The sequence below is a fragment of the Chiloscyllium punctatum genome, chromosome 20, assembly GCF_047496795.1.
Source record: "Chiloscyllium punctatum isolate Juve2018m chromosome 20, sChiPun1.3, whole genome shotgun sequence".
Lineage (NCBI taxonomy): Eukaryota > Metazoa > Chordata > Chondrichthyes > Orectolobiformes > Hemiscylliidae > Chiloscyllium > Chiloscyllium punctatum.
Window position 1 is genome coordinate 84,353,142 of NC_092758.1, and position 20,938 is coordinate 84,374,079.

The 20,938-nt window shown below is 44.5% G+C and overlaps 1 protein-coding gene across 1 annotated transcript in view; it reads right to left on the minus strand.

Moving 5' to 3' along the window:
- Positions 1-7,383: 7,383 nt before the first annotated feature.
- The window catches only part of LOC140491812 (B-cell receptor CD22-like), a 67,442-nt gene continuing 53,887 nt past the window's right edge, over positions 7,384-20,938 (minus strand). Inside the window, exons 9-11 of the mRNA XM_072590209.1 lie at positions 16,098-16,147; positions 8,442-8,544; positions 7,384-7,571 (exon numbers count right to left, since the gene is read on the minus strand). Coding sequence (XP_072446310.1) covers positions 8,455-8,544; positions 16,098-16,147 — 140 coding nt within the window. The 3' untranslated portion in view covers positions 7,384-7,571; positions 8,442-8,454. The remainder of the gene's footprint in view (positions 7,572-8,441; positions 8,545-16,097; positions 16,148-20,938) is intronic.

A 20,938-nucleotide genomic window follows, 5' to 3' on the forward strand; every position in this document is an offset into this window, starting at 1 on the left:
CCTTACAGATGCTGCCAGACCTGCTGAGATTTTCCAGCATTTTCTCTTTCAATATGAGTAATATTTTTGCTATGACCCGTTGAGGTGGGCTGTGATTTGATTTGAATTATTTATTGTCACGTTTGGAGGCCAATTAAAAAGCCTCGTTTACGAGCAGTACAGGCTGATCACATTTAGCAAGGATGCACAGATCAAAACAGCTTAGACAGGGGCATACAAGTTACATTGTATAGGGTGTGCACTGGGCAAGAGCGATGTTGGGAAGGTCCCCATTATTTGAGGTGAGACAGTCCATTCATCAGTTTAATAGCAGCTGGGAAGAAGCTGTTCTTGAACCTACTGGGCTGGTGAATGGACTGTACTCTTTTCAACTTCCCAGTGATGACAAAAAGTGCTTAAGAATCCTGAAGAAGGGTTACACCCGAAATGTCGACTTCTCCACCTCCTGATGCTGCCTGGCTTGCTGTGATCTTCCAGCCTCCTGCCTGTCTACCGAAGATTCTTTTCGAGCACAAGTCTATACCTTTTTTGAATTAAATATAGTTCACAAGCTTATCAGAAGGAATGAAGAGATAATTGCAAGGTTTTCTTAAATGAAAGGAATGGGGCTGCATGGTGGCTCAGTGGTTAGCACTGCTGCTTCACAGCACCAGGGGTCTTGGGTTTGATTCCACCCTCGGGTGACTCTCTGTGTGGAGTTTACACATTCTCCCCCAATCTGAGTGGGGTTCCTCCCACAAGCCAAAGATGTGTAGGTTAGGTGGATTGGCCATGTTAAATTGTCCATAGTATTCAGGAATGTGCACGCTCGGTGGGTTAGTCATGGGAAATGCAGGGATAGGGTGGGGTGCCATTCAGAGTCATAGGGATGTACAGCATGGAAACAGACCCTTCAAGTCCAAGTTGTCCATGCAGACCAGATATCCCAACTGAATCTAGTTCCACATGCCAGCACCCGGCCCATATCCCTTTAAACCCTTCCTATTCATATACCCATCCAGATGCCTTTTAAATGTTGTAATTGTACCAGCCTCCACCACTTCCTCTGGCAGCTCATTCCATACACGTACCACCCTCTGCGTGAAAATGTTGTCATTTAGGTTTCTTTTAAATCTTTCCCCTCTCACCCTGAACCTATGCCCTCTAGTTCTGGACACCCCCACCCTATTTACCCTATCCATGCCCCTCATTATTTTATAAACCTCTGTAGGGTCACCCCTCAGCCTCTGATGCTCCAGGGAAAACAGACCCAGCGTATTCAAAGGGTTGGTGTGGACTCGATGGGTCAAATGGCCTGCTCCCACACTGTAGGGAGTCTTTAATTAAAAAGTACCTCTTTACCTGCTAACCCCAAGTAAAATAATAAAGCTCCGAGGTAAAACTTAAAAACGAGAGACAGTGTCCAGTACAACAGGAAATTAAAAGGAGTTTACAGTTTTTACCAGAGATCATGGTTGTTTATTTGATGTCCTCTATCAGCTGCAACAAATATTCGAGTTAGACTGTAGAACATAGAACATCGAACAATACAGAACGGGCCCTTTGGCCCTCAATGCTGTGCCGACCTGTGAATTATTCTCAGCTCATCCCCCTACACAATCCCATCATCATCCATGTGCTTATCCAAGGAGTTGTTCTTTGAGCTCTTGGTGCTCAGAGATTCTCTCTTTAATCAGTGGACCCTTTGCCTCCTTGAAAGGCCTGAAGAGAATCTTCTCCAACCCACAGTCAGAATGTCATCTCCCCTGCTCTACCTGAAGCAGCTCTCTGCAGTACAAACGAGTTTGTTTCATTTCAGCGTCTCAGTTCATTGTTTACAAGACTGGCAATTGTAGGAATCGTCTTTAATTTCCTAAATGTGAACCATATCTCACAAGTTTAAATCAAGTTTGGAAAGAATGATCTTGTTGTGGATTGTCTACTTTTCGTTGTCTTTTGATAAACCATGTTCATGACTGTTCATGTCCATTTTGTTTGTATCATGTTGATCTCATGGACCTTAGCCAACCATTGTGGGTCAGCTGATTGATGTGGTCATCTGATTTCTTTATTTAAACATTTCAATCGTTGACATTTTTCTGAAGCTTTCAATTTTCGATAAATATCTGTATCAAATGAGCCCTGTTTCTCATTGTCATTAATTATACTAATAGAGATTACTGTTATGGGGTAATGTATCGCAATAGTGACTGAGTCACAGTCATTATAGCCCTTTGGAACTGAAACATAAATTATGGAAAATTTCATTAAAGACAACAGACTGCATTTTAACTATTGGTTTTGAAATAAGTCAAATGAATCATCACATCAGACAGCACAGAAGAATAACATTTGGTTTTATTAACTCTTGTCATAGATAGAGAGATACAGAGAGAGAGAGAGAGAGAGATAGCGGGATCAATTTTCCCTGTTCTCCCTTACCTCTCAATTGTCAGCAACAAGATGTGCGTTCAGAGGAGGTACTTGACATTTTGAGTGTTGTGACTTTCAATAATAGATATTAAACAGGGTTTTAGGTCATGGTTACAGCAGAAGAAAAGATAACATTTACTCACGTTACCATCCTAAAATGGAAATAAACAATGAATGCTCTTGTACACAGATGCTCACACAGAGGGAAAGATAGATTATAAAAACATAGAACATAGAACTGTACAGCACAGTACAGGCCCCTCGGTCCTCGATGTTGTGCTGGCCTTTTAGCCTACTCTAAGATCAGACTAACCTACATACCCTACATTGGACTGTCATCCACATGCCTATCCACAGTCACTTAAACGTCCCTAATGTATCTGGCTCTACTACCACACCGGCAGTGCATTCCACACACCCACCACTCTCTGTGTAAAGAACCTACCTCTAACATCTCCCCAAAACTTCCCTGCAATCACCTTAAAGTTATGCCCCCTCGTGATAGCCATTTCTGTCTTGGGAAAAGTCTGGCTATCCACTCTCTTATGCCTCTCATCATCCTGTTCACCACTATCAAGTCACCTCTCATCCTTCTTCACATCCTCCAATCTAGGCAGCACCCTGGTAAATCCCTTTGCACCCTTTCTAAAGCCTCCACATCCTTCCTACAATGAGGTGACCAGAACGGAACACAATTGTGGTCTAACTAGGGCTCTATCGAATTGCAGTATAACCTCACAGTTCTTAAAGTGAAGGGAGTAAACATTGGAGAATGCATGCATCAATACTGCTACCTCTTGCATACTGAGCAAGCGCTCTATCACTTGAGCTAATTCTTTGCTAAGTATAAAGAGTAAATAATTGAACGTTGGTCCCTGGTGCTATGAGGCAGCAGTACGAACCACTGAGCCACCCATACCAGCCCAAGGTTTTGACTTATTTTATTTTTACAGCCTGGAGGACTGGGTCATAATGTGATCAGGGATCAATCCATTCTCCCTGGAGGACTGTGTGATGGATGTGATCAGAGATTGATCCAAACCCTAGAGGAACAGCAGAGGTTGGCATTGTGTCACTTTCAGCATGAGAGAGAGACTCATCACTTTTTAGTTCATTCATTCATGCAAACTTCTCCTCAGGACACTGTGTGTCCATTGCAGCCAGAGATAGATACAAGCACGCTCAGAGACATACAGACAGAGACAGACATACACCGACAGTTAGTGTGTACAGTCAGTGACATTGCCGTGATTGGAACTATCTTTTAATGTAGTTTGTGTTCATCAGCTAATTCCCAGTTTTTCCTGATGAACTGTCGATGAGAAAATGGGACAGTCATGCAATGTCCTTCACTCCATTGTCAGGCAGGAGGTTGAGTGCGTTAAATAAATTCATGATCAATGAACAAGCATCCACTGGATTCCAGATCCCTGTAATCATTTGCTGTCTCTCAGTGAAGTGTCATAGAGTCATAGAGATGTACAGCACGGAAACAGACCCTTCAATCCAACTCGTCTACGCCAATCAGATATCCTAAACTAATCTAGTCCCATTTGCCAGCACTTGGCCCATATCCCTCTAAACCCTTCCTATTCATATACCCATCCAGATGCCTTTTAAATTTTGTAATTGTACCAGCTTCCACCATTTCCTCTGGCAGCTCATTCCATACACACACAAACTCTCTGTGTGAAAACGTTGCCTCTTCTATCCCTTCTATATCTTTCCACTATCACCCTAAACCTAAGCCCTCTAGTTTTGGACTCCCCCACTACAGGGAAACCTATCCATACCCCTCATGATTTTATGAACCTCTATAAGGTCACCCCTCAGCCTCTGACGCTCCAGGGAAAACAGCCCCAGCCTGTTCAGCCTCTCCCTGTAGCTCAAACCCTCCTGAACCCTTTCAAGTTTCACAACATCCTTCTGATAGGAAGGAGACCAGAATTGCACAGTGGCCTAACCAATATCCTGTAGTGCTGAAACATAACCTCCCATCTCCAATACTCAATGCTCTGCCCAAAAAGAGAGCATACCAACCTCCTTCTTCACTATATGATCGATATTCATTCTCAGAAGCTGATTAACAGTAAAACCTGCTGACTGTACTGGTTCATTTTAGTCCTACTCTCACCTTATGTCAGTCTATGTGAAAATTTTATGTTCCCTAGTGGGATAAATTGGTATTAGATTAGATTACTTACAGTGTGCAAACTTCGGCCCAACAAGTCCACACTGACCCGCCAACCACCCAGACCCAATCCCTTACATTTACCCCTTCACCTAACACTATGGGCAATTTAGCATGGCCAATTCACCTAACCTGCACATTTTTGGACTGTGGGAGGAACCCAGAGGAAACTCACACCTGCTTTACCCCCAGGTCTGTCACTCAAACCTCTCTCTCCTCCCAAATCCCAGTTCACCCATTGGGCCTTACTCCCCACATTCCTGATGGACAGCTTATGCCTGAAACATCAATTCTCCTCCTCAGATGCTGCCTGACCCACTGTGCTTTTCCAGTACCACACTCTCGACTCTCTCGATTCTGATCTCCAGCATCTGCAGTCCTCACTTTCTCCTGAACTGTTGAGCTTTTTGTCTTTTTTATCGCCTTTGCCATTTTTCCCCACTGTCTTCCCCACCCCCCATCTAATAAGCACCACCCCCCTCTCCCAACCATCTCCCGTCTCTCACCTGCAACCCCCCCCCCATTTCTCACACCCCCGTCTCTTACCTCCCCCTGTCTCCCACCCACCCCCGTCTCTCTTCCCCTCCCCTATTCCCGTGTCTTTCTCTCCCACGCCTGTCCTGCTCTGTTTCCCATGCCACAGTTAACAATCTTAGAATAAAACTTACACCTTTTCTAATGGGATATGCTGGTTTCTGTGCTTTGATATATAAATCCCAGAACTTCTTTTAAATTACATTCTCAACATAGGTCAGCTTTTTAAGCAATAGGTAAAGTCTGTCTGTGTCCCAGTGTTAGGTCAGACTGACAACCCCTCTGTATAGTTCCACAGAGTTTTACATGGAACTGTCAGACTAAGTTGCCCAATGAAGCAGAGAACCACAGAAACCAGATCGGGTGAAATTGACATGCTGCTTATTACAAGCTATATCCCTGGAAGAGAAATTGAGTAGGCTGACCCAGCAGTGAGAGTCTGTGCAGGTAGATCAGAATTTCTCTTCCTCGAGCTGAGGAAGAAGCCAGTTTTTATAATAATCCTGTACAATGAGGCTAATTAGAAATGGGGGAAACACAATGTATCTGGAATGTATCTGGAAATGGAGTAATCTAGTCGCAATGATGCTAATCGGAAAACAATTAGCGGGGGAATGTCCTAATTCTTTACACAAAACAGTATCAATGGATCCGGAGCCTCCATTCTTCCTTGCAGGAGGGTGCTAAGGTCTTCTCTGAAGTGGTGAGGTGCTTTCATTGTCTTATCCTGGGAGTAATACCCTTGATGGTGCTGGTGCCTCACTGCCTGACCTGTTCTATGTATGGCTTCGGCATTGCTGGCTTGTGAAATTGCCCTCAGGGCTTTGGGATTTCTGTGGTGCTCTGTCATTGTTAGTGGGTGCTTGAAGTGTATTCCCTTGTCTGCGAGTGCTGTCTAGTTTCACTTGTCAGCCTGCTTGGGCCCAGCTGAGGCATTCTGGGTATTTTAGTACAGTTTGGCCAATTTTGCTTTTGTGAGTCTATTGTGGGTTGGCAGGGTGGCAGACCTTTTCCCACAGTAACTCTGCAAAAACAAATTCACCCCATAAGCTTATATGTGTGTGCATGTAGGGGGTGACAGATTGAGTGTGCATATGAGTGTGTGCGTGTGGATATGAGTGCACGTGATGGAGTGTGTTTGTGTCTGTGTGTGTCTGCGTGAGCGTATGTGTGTGTGCCAGTGTGTGTAAGCTTGGTTAAGTGTGAGGGTGAGTGTGAGGGGTATGTGTGAGAGGGTGCATGTGTCGGTGTGAGTACGGAAGGTGTTTGTGTTTGCATATGAGAGAGCGCTTATGTGTGTGTGTCTGTGTGTGTGTATGTGTGTGTGTGTGTATGTGTGTGTGTCTGTGCGTGTGTGTATGCATGTCTGTGTATGTGTGTACGTGTGTGTGCATGTGTACGTGTGTGTGTGTATGTGTGTGTGTGTCTGTGCATGCGTGTATACGTGTGTGTGTCTGTGTGTATGTGTGTGTATGTGTGTATGTGTGTCTGTGTGTGTGTGTGTCTGTGTGTGTGTGTGCGTGTGTGTATGTGTATGCATGTGTCTGTGTGTGTGTGTGTGTCTGTGTGTGTGTGTGTCTGTGTGTCTGTGTGTGTGTGTGTGTCTGTGTCTGTGTGTGTGTGCGCGTGTGTGTGTGTGTCTGTGTGTGTGTGTGTGTATGTGTGTCTGTGTGTGTGTGTGTGTGTGTGTGTGTGTCTGTGTGTGTGTGTGTAGTGCAGTGGGGTCATCTGACAGGTTCCAGTTGGAGCCATTCCATTGGGTACTGAACTTTGCTATCAGCTTCTGCTCAGCCACTCTGCATTGGTACTTATCCCGAAGTCCATCTTGGAGGAAGGTCCAAGGCCAAATGTCCCGGAATGTGGAGAGTCCTTGACACTGAACCAACTCCTTCAGAGCCAGCTCTCGGCATGAACAGCGCCTTTGACACTCCATTTTCTATCTGTCAGCCAGGGCTCATTTTTGGCTGGCATTTTATTTTATTTTGTTTTATCCAAAATTAAACTATTTTCCCAAAAGTTTTAATCTGTCCATAAGTAATTCAGTGTCATGGTAGTATCATATCCCCTCTAGGTCGTGCAACATCCTCACCTGGAAATACATCACTATTTCTATGATGTAGCTTGGTCAAAACCCTGGAACTCATTCCATATTGACATTTGGGTCTACTTACAGCACAGATTCAAGAATGCAGCTCACCGCCAACTTCTGAATTGAATTGCTTATTGTATATTTGAGATAAAATACAGAGGAAAGTGCCATGCTACAGCACCAGCAACTTAAAAATGAAGTGAAAAATATAACTTAAAGAGAGTCCATCTTTCTCCTTCATGTATCTCTCCCCTGCCGTCGCTCCTGTTAGGACCGCCTTATCACCACCGATAGCCACCTTCTCGATACCTCCGCCAGAGTCTTTTAGCACAAAATAAAGTTCCTCTGGTTCAGAAAACAATAAAAGATGTTACGTCATTTCCATCCCCATCTTGGGATAGGGACAACGAGATGTAACTGGAAAGAAAATTCTCTTTAGCTCTGTTCCCAATTAACACGACCGGGACAGGGGCAACAACGGGTTAAAACACAAGCTGCCTTGATCCTTGCAAATCGATATTGTGGCAAAATGGACCGGCCCTTGCCCGGGCACCAAACCAAAAGCAAACACAAATTTAAAAAGCCTAATGAAAATGTATACGATGGAACAAAAACTTGCGAAATTAACATGTCGATATCTAGGTCAAAGATGCATTCCAGCTCCCCCCACAGCGCCCTTGACCAAGCTGGTGAGCACTGAGTGTTCCTGGTCTAGAGATACATGAGTACAGGTGTAGCCGCGAGAGAGTGTCAGACAGTCAGAAACAATGAGCCCCTCTGTGACCAGCTTCCTTGGCCTGGTAATGGTCATCTTGTCCAGGCCCAGGAGCAGAACCGTGAGAAGGTAGAGTCCTGCTCTGTGCTCACCAACAGGCCCACTCTGCAGCCACTGCCTTACTGCCAACACAGACACCATCGCCACTGACTCCGCACCCCCCCCCCCACCGATGCCTTCGCCGGGAAGATGAAGACAGCCACCTTGAATAAAAAGGCCTATTAGGGATGGGCAATAAATGCTGGCCCAGCCAGTGACGTTCACATCCCAGGAACTGATAAAAACAAAATGACATGAATGAAAATCCAACTACCCGACTCAAACAATAATCCTTTATTTCAGAGCTGCGTTTTCCCAAATTATTTATTCTGCTTAGTGGTTCACTGCTTTACAATCAAGAGGATTATTCTTAAACACTACGCAGGCATATTATACAGCACCTTCTTGATCTTTTTAGATGAAGCTTGTTTCCGCACTGGATTGTTTGTTTTGGTCCACATAATCATCCACTGCACTATCGACGGATTGAGCAACTTGCCTTTCCTATGGGTGGGATGATAAAATTATTTAGATCTGCAGAAATGAAGAGTCATAGATGCATACAGCACAGAAACAGAAACAGACCCTTGGGTCCAACCAATCCATGCCAACCATAATCCCAAATTAGACTAGTCCCACGTGTCTGTTCCTGGCCCATGCCACTCCCAACCTTTTGTATTCATGTACTTATCCAAATGTCTTTTAAATGTCGCAATTATACCCACGTCCACCACTTCCTCAGGAAGTTCATTCCACACATGAACCACCCTCTGTGCACATAATTTTCCCCTCATGTCATTTTAAAATCGGTCCCCGTGTCTTGAAATCCCCCACCCAAGGAAAAGATAACCACCACTAACTCTATTTATGCCCTTCATTATTTTATAAACTTCCATCAAGTCATCCTCAGTCTCTGCCCTTGGCATGGCCCAGTGACATCTGAAACCCTCATCAATTCTTGTGTCACCTCTCAATCTGAAAGTCATAGAGTCATAGAGATGTGCAACATGGAAACAGGCCCTTCGGTCCAACCTGTCCATGCTGACCAGATATCCCAACTCAATCTAGTCCCACCTGCCAGCACCCAGCCCATATCCCTCCAAACCCTTCCTATTCACATACCCATCCAAATGCCTCTTAAATGTTGCAATTGTACCAGCCTCCACCACATCCTATGATAGCTCATTCCATACACGTACCACCTTTTGAATGAAAAGGTTGCCCCTTAGGTCTCTTTTATATCTTTCTCCTCTCACCCTAAACCTATGCTCTCTAGTTCTGGAATCCCCAACCCCAAGGAAAAGACTTTGCCTATTTACCCTATCCATGCCCCTCATAATTTTGTAAACTTCTACAAGGTCACCCCTCAGCCTCCAACGCTCCAGGGAAAATAACCACAGCCTGTTCAGCCTCTCCCTGGAGCTCAGATCCTCCAACCCTGGCAACATCCTTGTAAATCCTTTCTGAACCCTTTCAAGTTTCACAGCATCTTTCTGATAGGAAGGAGACCAGAATTGCACGCAATATTCCAACAGTGGCCTAACCAATGTCCTGTACAGCCACAACATGACCTCCCAACTCCTGTACTCAATACTCTGACCAATAAAGAAAAGCATACCAAACGCCGCCTTCACTATCCTATCTACCTGCGACTCCACTTTCAAGGAGCTATGAACTTGCACTCCAAGGTCTCTTTGTTCAGCAACACTCCCTAGGACCTTACCATTAAGTGTATAAGTCCTGCAAAGATTTGCTTTCCCAAAATTCAGCACCTCGCATTTATCTGAATTAAACTCCATCTGCCACTTCTCAGCCCATTGGCCCATCTGGTCCAGATCCTGTTGTAATCTGAGGTAACCCTCTTCGCTATCCACTACACCTCCAATTTTGGTGTCATCTGCAAACTTACTAACTGTACCTCTTATGCTCGCATCCAAATCATTTATGTAAATGACAAAACGTAGAGGGCCCAGCACCGATCCTTGTGGCACTCCACTGGTCACAGGCCTCCAGTCTGAAAAACAACCCTCCAACACCACCCTCTGTCTTCTACCTTTGAGCCAGTTCAGTATCCAATGGCTAGTTCTCCCTATATTCCATGAGATCTAACCTTGCTAATCAGTCTCCCATGGGGAACCTTGTTGAATGCCTTACTGAAGTCCATATTGATCACATGTACTGCTCTGCCCTCATCAATCTTCTCTGTTACTTCATCAAAAAACTCAATCAAGTTTGTGAGACATGATTTCCCACGCACAAAGCCATGTTGACTATCCCTAATCAGTCCTTGCCTTTCCAAATACATGTATATCCTGTCCCTCAGGATTCCCTCCAACAACTTGCCCACCACCGAGGTCAGGCTCACTGGTCTATAGTTCCCTGGCTTGTCCTTACCACGCTTCTTAAACAGTGGCACCATGTTTGCCAACCTCCAGTCTTCTGGCACCTTACCTGTGACTATCGATGATACAAATATCTCAGCAAGAGGCCCAGCAATCACTTCTCTAACTTCCCACAGAGTTCTCGGGTACACCTGATCAGGTCCTGGGGATTTATCCACCTTTAACCGTTTCAAGACATCCAGCACTTCCTCTTTTGCAATCTGGACATTTTGTAAGATGTCACCATCTATTTCCCTACAGTCTATATCTTCCATATCCTTTTCCACAGTAAATACTGATGCAAAATATTCATTCAGTATCTCCCCCATTTTCTGTGGTTCCACACAAAGGCCGCCTTACTGATCTTTGAGGGGCCCTATCTCTCCCTCGTTACCCTTTTGTCCTTAATATATTTGTAAAACCCCTTTGGATTCTCCTTAATTCTATTTTCCAAAGTTATCTCATGTCCCTGTTTTGCCCTCCTGATTTCCCTCTTAAGTATACTCCTACTTTCTTTCAACTCTTCTAAGGATTCACTCGATCTATCCTGTCTGTACCTGACATATGTTTCCTTCTTTTTCTTAACCAAACCCTTGAGGGGTTTGATTTCTTGATTTCTTTTGTCATCCAGCATTCCCTATAGTTAGCAGCCTACTCTTTCACCCTGACAGGAATATACTTTCTCTGGATTCTTGTTATCTCATTTCTGAAGGCTTCCCATTTTCCAGCCGTCCCTTTACCTGTGAATATTTGCCTTTAATCAGCTTTTGAAAGTTCTTGCCTAATACAGTCAAAATTGGCCTTTCTCCAATTTAGAACTTCAACTTTTAGATCTGGTCAAACCTTTTCCATCACTATTTTAAAATGAATAGAATTATGGTCACTGGCCCCAAAGTGCTCCCCCACTGACACCTCAGTCACCTGCCCTGCCTTATTTCCCAAGAGTAGGTCAAGTTTTGCACCTTTTCTAGTAGGTACATCCACATCTGAATCAGAAATTTGTCTTGTACACACTTAAGAAATTTCTCTCCATCTAAACCTTTAACACTATGGCAATCCCAGTCGATGTTTGGAAAGTTAAAATCCCCTACCACAACCACCCTATTATTATTACAGATAGCTGAGATCTCCTTACAAGTTTGTTTCTCAATCTCCCTCTGACTATTGGGGGGGTCTTTCATACAATCCAAATGAGGTGATCATCCCTTTCTTATTTCTCAGTTCCACACAAATAACTTCCCTGGATATATTTCCGGGAATATCCTCCCTCAGTACAGCTGTAATGCTATCCCTTATCAAAAATGCCACTCCCCCTCCTCTCTTGCCTCCCTTTCTATCCTTCCTGTAGCATTTGTATCCTGGAACATTCAGCTGCCAGTACTGCCCATCCCTGAGCCATGTTTCTGTAATTGCTATGATATCCCAGTCCCATGTTGCTAACCGTGCCCTGAGTTCATCTGCCTTCCCTGTTAGGCCCCTTGCATTGAAATAAATGCAGTTTAATTTATTAGTCCTACCTTGTCCCCGCCTGCCCTGACTGTTTGACTCACTTCTGTTCTCAGCTGTACCCGTCTCAGATTGATCTCTTTCCTCACTATCTCCCTGGGTCCCACCCCCCCCCCCCCAACCCCCCACCCCCCCCACCCCCCACCCCCCCCCATCTTACTAGTTTAAAACCCCCCAAGCAGTTCTAGCAAATCTCCCTGCCAGGATATTAGCCCCCTTCCAATTTAGGTGCAATCCGTCCTTCTTGTACAGGTCACTTCTACCCCAAAAGAGATTCCAATGATCCAAAAATGTGAATCCTTCTCCCATACACCAGCTCCTCAGCCATGCATTCATCTGCTCTATCCTCCTATTCTTGCCCTCACTAGCTCATTGCACTGGGAGTAGTCCAGATATTACTACCCTTGAGGACCTCCTTTTTAAAATTCTACCTAACTCTCTGTAATCTCCCTTCAGAGTCTCAACCTTCCTATTTCGTTGGTTCCAATGTGGACAATGACCTCCTGCTGGCCCCTCTCCCCTGTGAGAACATTCTGCACCCTCTCTGAGACATCCTTGATCCTGGCACCAGGGAAACAACACACATTCTGCTTTTTCGCTGCTGGCCACAGAAACATCTGTCTGTACCTCGGACTACAGAATCCCCTAACACAATTGATCTCTTGGAAGCCAACGTACCCCTCATTGCATTAGAGCCAGTCTCCATACCAGAAACTTGGCTGTTGGTGCTACGTTCCTCTGAGAATCCATCACCCCCTACCTTTTCCAAAACAGCATACCTGTTTGAAATGGGTATATCCACAAAAGACTCCTGCACTAGCTGCCTACCTCTCTTACCCTTCCTGGAGTTAACCCATCTATGTGACTGTATCTGAGACTTTCCACCCTTCCTATAACTGCCATCCATCACATACTGTTGCTGTTGCAAATTCCTCATCGCTTCTATTTGTCTCTTCAACCGATCCACTCAATCTGATAAGATTTGCATCCAATAGCATTTCTGGCAGATATAATCCACAGTTACCCTTCAACTCTCTTTAAACTCCCACATCTGACAAGAAGTACATATCACTGCAAAGGTCATTTTTGCTCCTTCACAATCTACGGACCCAGAAAATAACACCGTCTTATTCCTCTACAAATACTGCCCCAGGTTAAATTAATAGCTATGGCTTATATTTTAAGTTTAATCAAGAGACTTATCTCCAAAAAACATATAATCATGAAAGAATCCACTGTACCCACTACTGCAGCCTTTCTCTTGAACAGACTTAAAACAACAATTCACTTATCTGTGAACTTCGCCCAACTGTTCCTCCAAGATTAGTTGTGAATTTCACTGTTTGTTAATTTTCCCAGATGCACTCCGATGTCCAGCGATACACGAATTCAAACAGCAAAGGCAGTAACTGTGCAGGTTCTCTCTCTCTCTCTCTCTCTCTCTCTCTCTCCTGCACTGTCCTCACTATGTGCTTCCTTTGTCTGCTCTTCTCCCTTTTAAAACTGCTGTTCAAAATTCCAAAACAATGCAACAGCATTTAAAACAGTAAATGCTTCTCCAGGAATTCGAGGAACTCACCTCCAACACCTAAAATACCTCAAAAAAGGGAGCAGCTCTTACAGCCAGAAATTTTTCCCATTCTCCATCTTGGATCCTCCTGACTGGCCTTCCATCTTCCACTCTCTGTAACCCATGCCCACCCAAAACTCTACTGCCTACATTCCAACTCATATCAAGTCCCATCCACCCCTTATCCATGAGCTCCTGGTGACTTCAAGGTGATTACCCCGCATGTTCCAATTCCACAGCAACCTTGCCCCTCCCTATCTCCATGACTGTTTCCAGCCCTACAATTCTCTGGAAGATTTCTGCATTGTGTGAACTCCCTCTTCCTAAACCCACCAAGTGGTGGACATTCCTCAGCTACCTATGTATCCTGAGATCTGAAATTCCCTCAAACACTGTCCTTCTACCTCTGTCTTTGACCTTCCTTAAAAGCTAGCATTCTGCACTGGCTCCAAGAGCGATGTGTCAGCAATAGGCATTCCCTTCAGACAGTGCTGACTCTTCTGTGTGCCTCCCTGTTACTGCCATTCACTCTGTGCTTGTCCCATTTTCTCATTAAATACACAAATTGCAGCCCTCTGCTCACAGGCAGAATGAAATTTTCAGGAACATGGCTTAAAGCAAATTAAATTTGCCTCTGAAAAGCAAAATGACATGTTTAAAACAATGAGCAATAGAGTTCAGGTGAAATATACAGTAGTAGAGTCATAGAGATGTACAGCACGGAAACAGACCCTTCAGTCCAACTCCTCCATGCCAACCGGATGTCCCAACCTAAACTAGTTCCATTTGCCAGCATTTAGCCCATATCCTTCTAAACCTTTCCTATTCATATACCCATCCAGATGCCTTTTAGATGGGCGAATTATACCAGCCTCCACCACTTCCCCTGCCAGCTCATTCCATACATGCACCACCCTCTGTGTGAAAATATTACCCCTTAGATCCCTTTTAAATCTTTCCTTTCTCACCTTAAACCTATAGCCTCTAGTTCTGGACTCCCCTACCTTGGGAAAAGTCTTTGGATATTCACCTGTTTTTGTAAAAATTAAAAGTAGATTGGCCATTGATGGAACTTCGTGAATGAATGAATAAAGTTTAAAACAAATCACTCAACATCAAGCTTATGGATAATAAAGGCATGGGGTGCTTTCGATCATGATTTACTGAAATGTTTTGCGTTCAGGAATCAGAAGAAATGAGTGGAAAATGGTGACACATCTTAGTTAATATGAAAGAGGAGAAGTCTAAAACCAAGTACTCTCTGCAACACAGAAGAGAGGTTCATTCTGTTTGGAGCAGGTCATAGAAATGGCAACTGAAGAGGATATGAGCAGTTAGAATTCTCAATTATGGTGCTACAGGACCTGAACTTGACTCAAATGTTCTCCGCCATTGTACAAAAGACATATCTAAAGCATCAGGCGTGGATTGGAAAAATTCTTTCTGCATTGAGAGCAAAGAGGTCCTTTGAAATTAACTGTGTGAAGGGAGCCATGATGTGAGGGGGCCGGTTATGGACTGCGTGGACAAAGTTAAAAATCACACAACTCCTGATGGACCACAACCAAGTGCTGTGTGATTTTTAACTGTGTGAAGGTAATGTGAGCAAATAGCTGTGGCACTCAACAGCAAGAATCTCTTCCCAGAAATTTCAATGACTTCACACAGATCATCAACATTAGGGCATCTCAGTGGCTCAGTGGTTAGCACTGCTGCCTCACAGTGCCAGCAACCCCGGTTCGATTCCAGTTCTGGGCGACCAATCTGCGTGGAGTTTGCACATTCTCCCTGTGACTGTGCGGATTTCCTACCAGAATCCAAAGATGCGCAGATCAGGTGGATTGGGTGTGCTAAGTTGCCCTGTAGTGTTCAGGGATGTGCAGGCTAGGTGGGTTAGCCATGAGAAATGCAGGGTTACAGGGATTGGGGCATGTCTGGGTGGGATATGCTTCAGAGCATCAGAGTGGACTTGATGGGCCAAATGGCCTGCTTCCACACTGTAGGGATTCGAAGAAAGAAAAATGCCTTTGCCTCAACTGGTATAAAGTTGGTGTAGGGGCCAGTTAGACCAGGCTGCTTGGTCTATTCTGTTTTGCAGGTTCGGATAGGTTGGCTGTTCTAAAATGCCCATTTTTTCAGGGAGTGCAGGCTAAGTGGATTGGCCACAGGATGTGCAGTAATGTGGGGACAGGTAGGGAGAGTGGGTCTGGGTGTGCTGCTTTACAAAGGGGCGCTGTGTACTCGATAGCCTTCCACATTGTAGGGTATCTAACATTACTAAACTCATTTTCAAATGTTGTATTTCACCAACTGCACAACTACTTTCACACATTCTGCTCACCTCCGTATACCCCAAGACTCCCCGACGAACAATCTCCGAACAGTTCTCAGTTTCAGTTGTAACAGGTATGAAGGTAATTCCACTTCTCCATACACAACCAGCCCTGTATCAGGTTCCTTGAATCTGTTCTGGCATTCAATGTGATCATGGCTGATTTGTAGCTTAACATCTTTGGCCCATATCCCTTAACATACTTTGCATGAAAACATTTATCTTTCTCAGACTGAACATTTAGGAATATACTGAAACCTTCACAAACCTGTTGCAAGTCCAGCATTTCGTGTTGTGAATTATTTTCTGACTTTTTTCCTGAAAAAAGGAGAATGAATCTGTCAGCTTTATTTTAGACCCATCTGGTTTCTTGTGTCCAACACTATTGCTGTATGACGTACTCCGAGAGCTGTCCTCACTGTTAGTTCACATCAAACAAAGGCTAGGCTATGGCTGAGACAGATATCTTGAAGTTTATTAACATCACTAACAATTTACATTGTTATAAAATGTCAGATATAAACATAGTCTGATTTCTGTGCTCGGACTATTGCTGTCATGTTGTGCACCCAAGAAGGACTGACTAACACACAACACTGACTCCTTTGCACAGAGAGAGAGAGCAACTGAAAGCAAGGACTTTTTAAATTGGGGGCATCACATGTTATGATGTCAAGCAACTTTCTAAAATATACAATTAGTGTTTTCTCTGCACTCTGTGCTCTTTCCCTTTAAAGAATGGAAATCTTGTCCAGTAACATATACAAGGATGCATATACAAATATTATCACTATGCATTTAAATAATCCCTGAATAGATATATATTGAGGACCAAACAGTCCTTATAAGGTCATCATGATTTAGCTTCACTCTGGGGTATTCTGTCTGTTGTGTGTTGGCGCAGCCTCTTTTGTGTTGATGTTATCCACTTTAAATGTCAACACAGCTCATTCCAGTGGACACTGTGACCCTTTACTGAGGCAAAGGCAATGGGTCCAGCTACCTACTGGTGTACAAGCATGCGCAGATGGACATATTAATGTGATCCACCAGATAACAAACCCTTCAGTTCCAACATCGACATCAACAATCAGGAAAACCGCTGGCCTCAGACGAGATTCTTTCTGTTTGCAACAGACGTTTTCCACATCCAAGGAGGTGATGACATTCTGGGGACTGACTTTTTCACGAAGTTCCCTTTGGCGTGACAAATCAAAGTTACCGCCCGTGAATCTGTTGTTGACACATTGACTGCCATATTCAGTCTGTTCGATACTGTACAAGAATGAGTGTGCAGTACATGAGTGACAAAGCATGTGCAGAAAATGGGGCATCCAATGCATTTCTCCTCACTACCCTCAGCCTCACAGTACGCACTGGTCAAACTGTAAAATCTACAATAGTCAAATGCAAAGCAGCTTGCCAAGACTTTTGGATGGTTACATTAAATCTGCGTGCCACCCCAGAAGGCAGTAGGATACCCTCCTTAGTTGCTCTAAGAGACGGAGTCACATACCTCTTCATTCCTACATTCTCACCATCCAGCCACAGGTACATGACAGGGTTAGAAAGAGGGTTACAAGAACATGATCAAAAAACATGCAGACAGTGATCCCAATTTGAGCCAAAGCCCAATGTAGAGTTTGTATTTTTCATATAAAGATGTGTTTGTGGAAGGACTTCTGGTTTTTCATTCCAAAGGGAAGTTCTACAATAATCAATCACCAGAATTTAACAGAGTCATGTGTTGAAAATGATGGCAACAGGGTGGCTCATTGGTTAGCTCTGCTACCTCACAATGCCAGGGACCTGATTCGATTCCAGCTTTGAATGACTGTCTGTGCGGAGTTTACACACTCTCCCCGTGTCTGTGTGGGTTTCCTCCCACTGTCCAATGATGTGCAGGTCAGGGCGGATTGGACATGCTAACTTTCCCAATGTATGCAGGCTAGGTGGTTTAGCCATGGGAAAGGCAGAGATAGGGTAGCAGGTGGGATGCTAAGTGTGGACTCAATAGGCCTAATGGCCTGTTTCCAAACTGTAGGGATTCCCATTATATGAAGCCCAGCAATCAAAGTCTTTCTCATTTTTGGAATTGAAAAATACTGTGTTTACTGAAGTTATTGAATACTGCACACACATAGCTTACTGATTGAACAGATTAACCCAACTCGATTGAACAGAGTCTGAGCGACTGAAAGCACAGACCTTTTAGACTGGACCATCACGTATCATGATGTTATGAAACTGCCTTTAATGTCTGCTCTCAAGTCTGTGCTCTCATACAACACAGTCAGTCAGCCAGTCACTGTGGTCCCCATCAGGAGTTCACGGGTTAAAGTCCCACTGCAAGGATTGAGCACCTCAGCAATGTTGACAATCCAATGCAGTACTGAGGGAGTGCTGTACTGTGGGAACTGCAATCCTTCAGATGATGCATTAACCTGAGGCCCTATCTGTCCTCTCAGGTGATGAAAGATCCCCTGAAAGTTCCCTGAATGCAACATATGTCCCTCAACCAACATCAAGTCATTAATTGTGATGATATTGCTCTTGGTGCGACTGCAGATTGGTGCTGAATCTCCAATCAGCATTCCAACAGTGACAAGAGTTCAAAAGTACATTAGTGGCTGCAACCTTCCTTTGGGCATCTCGTGGTCTGCAAAATGTCAGTTCTTTCTTAATAAGTTGTAGGTTATTCACAGAAAGCAAGGCCATTGGCCACTATGGACTTGACTCTGGACCACAGAAGTTTGAAGTTAGTGAATGTCTGCGAAGGGAAAAAGTCCATTCGTGGGGCAAGAAGCTACTACAGTGACAAATTGGAGACTAACCTCAAGGTGTCTAATATTCCAACTGAGGACTGAGAGAAAATGGTACGGGATAGTTCAACTCTGAGGAAGGGTCACCAGACCCAAAACGTTAATGCTGATTTCTCTCCACAGATACTGCCAGACCTGCTGAGTTTGTCCAGCAATTTCTGTTTTTGTTTCTGATTTACAGCATCTGCATTTCTTTTGGTTTTTACATGGTACTGGATAGGTTTGATGACGCACTGGTCTGTCTGCTTGTGGCTGCCAATCTGGACGCAAGTTCCTGTTGGAAGCAGCTAAAAGCTCTGTCCTCTGAATTATTCCATGAGATGTGGGCATCAATTGTCACTTCCAGCTGCCCTTAAGATGGCAGGGGAACCTCTCCAGTCTGCCTGGCAAAGGGACAACCACATTGCTGCTAGGTCCTGATGGAACATTCAACATTCATTATATACCGGTGGTGGAGGGGACGAAGGCCTCGGGTGATTGGTTGACTGCCAATCGTTCAGGTTCCTTTGACAGCTACACCACATCCAGCCACGATGATGTGTGATTTGGAAGGAACTCTTGGGAGGTGGTTAGCCTAATGCCCTTTTCCTTCTGAAATGAGAGGTTCTGAGTTTGGAAGATCATGTGAAGGAAACAGTTCCAACAACTGACGGACTCCAGATGCAGTGGCAGAGTCAACAGCTGGCCCACTAGATGCCAGCAAATACACTGGGGGCTAGTGCATCAGAGAAAGGTTTGTGCACCCACCCATTTAACCCAAAATAAACTGCCCAAGAGAAACAGAAGAGAAAATTCAAAGTTTGTGAGACGATTTGTAGCTCGGGTGCTTGTTGTTGTGGTTCTGTTCGCCAAGCTGGGAATTTGTGTTGCAGACGTTTCGTCCCCTGACTAGGTGACATCCTCAGTGCTTGGGAGCCTCCTGCGAAGCACGTCTGTGATCTTTCCTCTGGCATTTGTAGTGATTTGTACCTGCTGCTTCCGGTTGTCAGTTCCAGCTGTCCGTTGCAGTGGCCGGTATATTGGGTCCAGTTCGATGTGCTTATTGATTGAATCTGTGGATGAGTGCCATGCCTCTAGGAATTCCCTGGCTGTTCTCTGTTTGGCTTGTCCTATAATAGTAGTGTTGTCCCAGTTGAACTCATGTTGCTTGTCATCTGTCATCATGTGCAAAACCAATGTAGTGTACAAAATCCCATGCAAGGACTGCACAAAACACTACATAGGACAAACAGGAAGACAGCTAATGATCCGCATCCATGAACACCAACTAGCCACGAAACAACACGACCAGCTATCCTTAGTAGCCACACACTCAGATGACAAGCAACATGAATTCGACTGGGACAACACTACTATTATAGGACAAGCCAAACAGAGAACAGCCAGGGAATTCCTAGAGGCATGGCACTCATCCACAGATCCAATCAACAAGCACATCGACCTGGACCCAATATACCGACCACTGCAATGGACAGCTGGAACTGACAACCAGAAGCGGTAGGTACAAATCACTACAAATGCCGGAGGAAACATCACAGAAGCGCTTCACAGGAGGCTCCCAAGCACTGAGGATGTCACCTAGACAGGGGACGAAACGTCTGCAACACAAATTCCCAGCTCGGCAAACAGAACCACAACAGAGGAGAAAATGCTGGAAAATCTCAGCAGGTCTGGCAGCATCTGTAAGGAAGGAATAGAGCTGACGTTTCGAGTCTAACTGACCCTTTGTCAAAGCTAAAAAAAGGGGAGAAATAGGGAGGTATTTATACAAGGCTGAGAGAAGGTGAGTCATGGCTCCAGAAGCAAGGGTAGCAATAAAGAGGTGATAATGACAGTGCAGAGAGAGATTATAGGGAGATTAGGACCTGTGAATGACCAAGGCTGAAGCCAGTGCTATGTGACAAAATATGTGGGGGATGGGGGGGATGGGTGAAGCAGAGGCAAAATGGAAAACAAGGGAGAAGGGTAGCAAAGGGGGAAGAGGAGAGGAAAAATGTGATGAAAGAATGGGGAGCAAGAGAAAGAGAGACAATCAAGAAATAAGAGGTACAGAACAGTGAAAAAATTTTTTTAAAAAGATAATAAAATAAATTAAATAAAATTACGGAGCGGAATGAAGACAGAGGGGTCGAGATGGGATAATCATCGGAAGTTGTTGAATTCAATGTTGAGACCGGCAGGCTGTAATGTGCCTAGTCGGAAGATGAGATGCTGTTCCTCCAGTTTGTGTTGAGCTTCACTGGAACATTGCAGCAGGCCAAGGACAGACATGTGGGTATGGGAGCAG